Genomic DNA, 6,936 nt, shown 5'->3' on the forward strand with positions numbered 1-6,936 from the left:
GTCACACGCTCCCACACACATGCACAGACACAATGCTGTACAAGACACACACACTGATGTGAAAACACACAAATGATCACACAAATACATAAACTGATAATGAGATACACACACACACACACACACACAGGAAATGACCGTGTTTACTTCTCTGCTGTGAAGAAGACATTAGGTACTAGAGACAGCAGGAAGGGCGGTTCTCTAGTGTGAATGTGTGTTTGTGTACATGTGTGTGTGTGTGTGTGCATATGTTTGTGTGTATGTGTGTGAGTGTGGATGCATGAAAGAGCTTAATTTAAACTAACTTCACTATTGTGATTCTTACACCAGTGACGTGCAGTCAGGTACTGCCTACCCTGCCAAAATTCAAACGTAAAAATGTTTATTAAATCATTTACATTTATACATTTAGCAGACACCTTTATCCAAAGCAACTTCCAAGAGAGAGCTTTACAAAGCGCATAGGTCACTGATAATAACAACAAGATAGCCCCAAAGCATTGTGGGTAGCCAAAACAAGAAGTACACATTGTGAACAACAACAACAATTTTATTTAATAAACTTGTATTTTTACAGATTATACTTGTGATTTATACATGCAATATGTATGTACTTCCAATTGTTTAGACGTTACGATGACAAATGTAGCAGTTACACATAATCAAATACAAAAAAATTGTAGAATAAGCGGTGCTTTTAGTGTCCATGCATTGCGGACGACAAGCAAAAAAATCAACCCTTTATTCTTCAACATGGAAAGGCACAACTCTTCTGTGGCTTTGCACACAAATATGTTATGCCAGTAATAGTATACGTTACGTTACGTATAAAAAAGGACCAATTAAAATCGAGATATTACTGGACATTTGCGCAGCTAACGTCATAACACTGGCTACGTTGTAAGAATAATCCGATGATTACAAATTGTAATCTGGGGCGAATCTAGGTTCCCACTTTCGGGGAGGCTAAACCCTTAGATAAAAACTATCATTTTTCTTGTGACCCAGCAAAACTAAGGGGTTCCCCCAGAAGAAATGTTTGAAAATATCCTTTTAAATAGTGTCCTCTAGTGGGTTTTAGGAAAACAAATTAACAAATTTTGATTAAAAAAAAAAATCTAAATGGTGGGGGGGGGGGGGGGCTGGAGCCCCCCAAAATAGGGCTAGATACGCCCATGCTCGATTGCTGATCGACTGCAGCAAAAGGGACAACATGTTTTAGATCGTTTCAAACAGACTGGTATAAAGAAATTAAAGATAGGCTATGTAGCTGTGCTAACATTCAGCAGCTGTAGACTACTGCTTGTACTGTTTACTGCGTTTACTGTTTTGACATATTAGCCTAACAATATATTAGGTAATAAGGATTTCATAACTCATAAATTAACTGTTTGTAAATTGGATTAAAGTAAAAAAAACTATGCCTGTTAGACTGTTGATCAGACGTGTATTTGTGCGTCAGTAGTAAAGAGAGTTGACCCTGCAGTTATCACATGTAGCTAACCACACACAGCCAGCTGTTCTCTTGTGGTTCATATTTAGGGAAGTTGCTATCTAGCATCTCTGCTGTACACTTGACTGACATCATCATCAGACTGACTGTCAGAAAACACGGCCAATGAGGAGGAAGGCAGTTGATGATGTCACTTGTTGCCTCAACAATGTTACTGTAAAACCCCAGAGAGAGAGAGAGAGAGAGAGAGAGAGAGGGGGGAGAGGGAGGGGTAGGTGAGGAGCAAGGAGATGAAGGGAGGGAGGTGTCTTAAAGGAAGAGAGGGTCTTGAGAAACCAGAACTTGAGAGGAAGTTTCAATCACTTAAAAACTGAACTGAGAACTCCAGCTGGACAGACTGCTTGTTGTTGAGAGGGTTCAGCTGGCAGTAACTATAGCAACTGCTGACTAGTGGGTTGGAGTAACCAACTAGTCAGAATGAAAACCCTCCTGGTTGTGTCCTGCTGTCTGCTCTCTGGTGAGTCCTGTCTGTCTGTCTGTCTGTCTGTCTGTCTGTCTGTCTGTCTGTCTGTCTGTCTGTCTGTCTGTCTGTCTGTCTGTCTGGTCAATATCTTGTGTTGATGCAGGTTTCTGTACTGAGTGTTTGAGATGACAACTGTGTGTGTGTGTGTGTGTGTGTGTGTGGGTGTGTGTGTGTGTGATTGACAGCTGTGTGTGTGGAGGTGTCAGCAGTGATCCAGGCGTTTGGGGAGGAAGGAGGACAGGTTGTGATCAGGTGCACTACGGGCAATACATGGCTGTCCATCAAAGATAATGATAAGTACTTCTGTAAGGGTGGATGTCCCTACGACAGTGACATTCTAGTGCAGACTAAGGGGGGTAATAACTATGTACAGAAAGGAAGATATGAGATCCATGACTTTAGAGATGGTACCTTCACTGTGACCATCTCTGGATTGAAGAAGTCAGACTCAGGGAGGTACCAGTGTGGAGTCAGAAGATATGGACCAGACGTCCTCCAGGAGGTGAAGCTGACAGTGAGGAAGGGTGAGTTCACCTCCACCTCCTCACTCATGTAGACCTCAGTGATGAAACATTGAATGTGTGGTTATTTCAGCCCTGCTCACTTCCTGTAACAGAGGAAGTCAGACAACATCGATATATAGTTCTCTGAAATCATGTTTATTGTTAATATGGTTTTTGTGTCTGTAGTGCTTTATTGGCATTAGAAAATTAAGTATAAATAACCATTTAAATGATCTTTATCAAAATGTGCATTGGATTGATTGTTAAAAACAAAGCAAAGAAATGTGTCCAAAAGTCACTTTTTGACCTCTACCACCCTTCTCTCCATCACACAGCTACACCAAGACCCTCCACTGTGAAACCCAGACCTGTAACACCGTCATCTAACCTTCCTACAACATCATCTAACCTCCCTACAACATCATCTAACTTTCCTACAACATCATCTAACCTTCCTACAACGTCCTCTAACCGCCGTGCAACGTCTGTTAACTTCCCTATAACGTCTCTGACCACTAAGGACCTGGAAAATACATCACCTGAATGGGGTAAAAATCTGCTATAACGTGTTTGCCTCCATTAAGTTAGTTATAAAGAGTGATTACCAAGCTGGTTAGCTAGCTTAAGCAGCGGCTATAGCTCACTCGCTACTTTATACCTTTACAGAACAACGTCATAAAAAAGGTGTTAAACGATATTGTTTTTTACAGACATGGAATCCAAAGACCTTACAAAATAACCGTATAACTTAAGTATGCAAACGAAACACTAACTGCCTGTGATGATACTGCGTCGTATGGCTCCAACTAGAAATAAACTCTACAGTCTTCTGCGGCACCAAGACCAAACTTTCTTAAAGCAACAGTATACATTTACAAATAAAGCGCAAATATCTATTTAAAATAGGTCTCTCCAATGCATATTGAAACTCTAACCGCAAGGTAGTAATAATCCCTCTGTAAAACGTATTTAAATTTACAATCAATACAATAAATTTATAGTCAATTGTAATGTTGCTGTTAATGATAGCATAACTTTTGGATATACTTATTGAGGTGGATTCGTACACAGTAGTTCCTCGGTTTATGGAGGTTTAGTGAAATAGTTCATATTTTGGCAGCTTTCTGGTTTCAACAATAAGAATAATGTTCACCACAGCCCCACAGGAAGTGATATTACAGTGATGATCATTTTCAGAGTTTGTTACTTTCAACATCCGACACTGAAACACTGTGCTATTTCCTGTTCTTTCTCAAATTCTCTCTCTCTCTCTCTCTCTCTCTCTCTCTCTCTGTCTCTGTCTCTCTCTCTCTCTCTCTCTCTCTCTCTGTCTGTCTGTCTGTCTCTGTCTCTGTCTCTGTCTCTGTCTCTGTCTCTGTCTCTGTCTCTCTCTCTCTCTCTGTCTCTGTCTCTGTCTCTGTCTCTGTCTCTCTCATCAGGTATATTGGTGGTCTATGCCGGCGTGGGCCTGGTCGTCACGGTGACCGTGTTGGCCCTGGCCCTGCTGGTGTTCTACAGGAAGTGGAGAGCAGGAAACAGGAAGTCACCAGAGCTCTCTGACTGCCTGGCCCTCGACAACCATGCTGCAGGACAGGTGAGAGGGTTCCAACCCTGCACCAGGACCTAGCTCTACACATGAACACACACACACAGTGCACATGTAAATACACACCTTCACACTGTGCAGCCTCTCAGCTGTCCTCACCCCCACAGCAAAGCACTGGATGTAGCACAGATCTAGCTGAGCAGGATGAGTGTAAGCAAGATGGTGCTGATGGAAGTGTGAGGTGGGACGTCGGCCATCTTGCTCACAGCTAGCAGTCAGATCAGCTGTCCAGGGTACAGTGGAGGGGGTGGTTCACAGCTAGCAGTCAGATCAGCTGTCCAGGGAACAGTGGAGGGGGTGGTTCACAGCTAGCAGTCAGATCAGCTGTCCAGGGTACAGTGGAGGGGGTGGTTCACAGCTAGCAGTCAGATCAGCTGTCCAGGGTACAGTGGAGGGGGTGGTTCACAGCTAGCAGTCAGATCAGCTGTCCAAGGTACAGTGGAGGGGGTGGTTCACAGCTAGCAGTCAGATCAGCTGTCCAGGGTACAGTGGAGGGGGTGGTTCACAGCTAGCAGTCAGATCAGCTGTCCAGGGTACAGTGGAGGGGGTGGTTCACAGCTAGCAGTCAGATCAGCTGTCCAGGGTACAGTGGAGGGGGTGGTTCTGGGTCGTAGACTAGACAGGGTTCCCTGTGGGATGAAAGTTTGGGGGTTGAGCTCTCTCTAGTGGTCAGACTTGCTACGACACGTGACAGCTGGGATGGATCTGATATCATGTTGATCATAGTAATAATAATATGTATAATCATAAGAAAATTATCATAATAATGCTGTCATAATAATGAACAATTACAACAGATCAACACCTTCTAAACACTCTTATTGTTGTCTCCAGGGTGACTGTCTCCAGGGTGACTGTGTGTACAATGAGATCAGAGAGGAGGACAGACAGACAGACTCTCTCCCTGCTGGTGCCTCTAGTGTCGCCTCTTCATCTGCGAGGCCTGCTAGCTGCTCTGCTAGCTGCTCTGCTAGCATCCTCAATGACTTGTATGCCAACGTTAGCTTTGCTAAAGAACCAAGCTATTCTACTGTGATCTTCCCCAAAGACGCTATCAATCCCAGCTGCTCCACTGTGGGAATCTCCCCAGATGGTCCCGCCACTGTCATCTACTCCACTGTGACACACAGAGATTCTAGAATCCTCCCAGCTCCTCCCACTGTGACCTCAGCAAACAGAACTCCAGAAGATCTGGTGTATTCTATGGCCCAGTTACCTGAAGACCTGCAGCCCTCCTCAGGGTAGGGTGACTGAGACACACCAGAGACTCTCACAGCGTTACAACACCACAGAACAGGTTGAAGTTCAGTTGATCTGACCAGGTCCTGGACTCTGCAGCTGGAGAACTTGCTGCAGAGGTCACTTCACATAAACAACCTCACATTTGAAAAGTATGTGGCACGTTGTAGACAAGCAAATACAATTGTATTCAAGGTAAACTCTTATCAACATGGTCTGTATTTATGGTTGGTTGTTAATAAATAAATGTGTGTGACTAAATTTAAATGTGTGTGTTTGTTGCTCAGAGTCAGTTTCAGAAGTGAGAGGAGAACACTGTGGTGGTCACACATGTCGAGAGCGACTCACAGCTCTGAGGTCTAGGGGTGCCGAGGTGTGAGTCGCTGTGTGTATTCTCAGAAACAGAGACAGAGAAAGGGAGGGGCAAAGACACAGAGAGAGAGAGAGAAAGAGAGAGAGAGAGAGAGAGAGGGAGAGAAAGAGAGAGAGAGAGAGAGAGAGAGAGAGAGAGAGAGAGAGAGAGAGAGAGAGAGAGAGAGAGAGAGAGAGAGAGAGAGAGAGAGAGAGAGAGAGAGAGAGAGAGAGAGAGAGAGAGAGAAAGGAGGAAGAGAGAGAGAGGGAGGTGTCATAAATGAAGAGAGAGTATTAAGGAACAGTGCAAGAAAGTTCTGATCACTTATAGATTCTCAAACATCAGTTGGACGAACTATAGCAACATCTAACTAACTAATGGGTTGGAGTAACTAACTAGTCAGGATGAAAACCCTCCTGGTTGTGTCCTGCTGTCTGCTCTCTGGTGAGTCCTGTCTATCTGTACACGTCTGTCTGTCTCTTCCTGTCTGTCTACCTGCCCATCAGACTGTCTGTACATGTCTGCGGTCTATCTCTGTCTATCTGCCTGGTGAGACCTGTCTGTCTGCCAGCCTACCTGTCTGTCCCTTTGTACTTGTCTGTCCATCCGGCCCCCCTGTCTCTCTCCTAATTCCAGTCCTTCCTGTTCCAGCAGCAGTGTGTTTTCTGGAGGCAGAGATCATCTCAGTTAAGAGGTCAGAGGGCAGCAATGTCTCCTTCACATGTTCCCACGGTAACGCCCGGAGCAACAACAAGTACCTCTGCAGGGATCCATGCACACACGACCATGACATCATAGTAACGGTTACAGCAGGCGGAACAGCAAAGGAGGGTAGAATCTCTCTGAAGGACTCAGGATCTGGAGACTTCACTGTGACCTTCTCTCAGCTGCAGAAGGCTGACTCAGGGAGGTACTGGTGTGGAGTGGACAGAACAGGATATGATACTTACATTAATATACAGCTTCAGGTTCTGGATGGTGAGTTATAAAATACTGATTTACTGTAATGAGACTTTCATATGCAGTCAAAATACCTTGATGATTCTATGATTATTCTTAGGATAGCATAGTTATTATTATTATTATTATTATTTTCAGTAGTAATAGGAAGAGGAGTACTACTAGAAAAACAAACAAAAAAGATAGTTTTTTGTTTGTTTGTTTGTTTGTTTGTTTGTTTGTCCAAACAATCACTAAACTTGCCATGTTTATATTGAACGACCAAAAAAGTCTTGTTACAGTTATCACACTGCATCTGCG

General features: G+C 43.9%; 2 protein-coding genes across 2 annotated transcripts in view; both read left to right on the forward strand.

Moving 5' to 3' along the window:
- The first annotated feature begins 1,790 nt into the window (after window positions 1–1,790).
- LOC146237348 (uncharacterized) lies at window positions 1,791–5,585 on the forward strand. The gene is made up of 5 exons (XM_084685215.1): window positions 1,791–1,970; window positions 2,162–2,500; window positions 2,815–3,027; window positions 3,919–4,073; window positions 4,920–5,585. Exons 1-5 carry the CDS (start codon window positions 1,931–1,933, stop codon window positions 5,328–5,330), a joined length of 1,158 nt encoding a protein of 385 aa, XP_084541341.1. The 5' UTR covers window positions 1,791–1,930; the 3' UTR covers window positions 5,331–5,585.
- A 426-nt stretch (window positions 5,586–6,011) lies between these two features.
- The window catches only part of LOC146237349 (uncharacterized), a 3,338-nt gene continuing 2,413 nt past the window's right edge, over window positions 6,012–6,936 (forward strand). The window contains exons 1-2 of the mRNA XM_084685212.1: window positions 6,012–6,120; window positions 6,331–6,654. Coding sequence (XP_084541338.1) covers window positions 6,081–6,120; window positions 6,331–6,654 — 364 coding nt within the window. The 5' untranslated portion in view covers window positions 6,012–6,080. The remainder of the gene's footprint in view (window positions 6,121–6,330; window positions 6,655–6,936) is intronic.

This window comes from Hypomesus nipponensis, chromosome 21 (genome assembly GCF_054491055.1).
Source record: "Hypomesus nipponensis isolate SF chromosome 21, ASM5449105v1, whole genome shotgun sequence".
NCBI classification, from domain to species: domain Eukaryota; kingdom Metazoa; phylum Chordata; class Actinopteri; order Osmeriformes; family Osmeridae; genus Hypomesus; species Hypomesus nipponensis.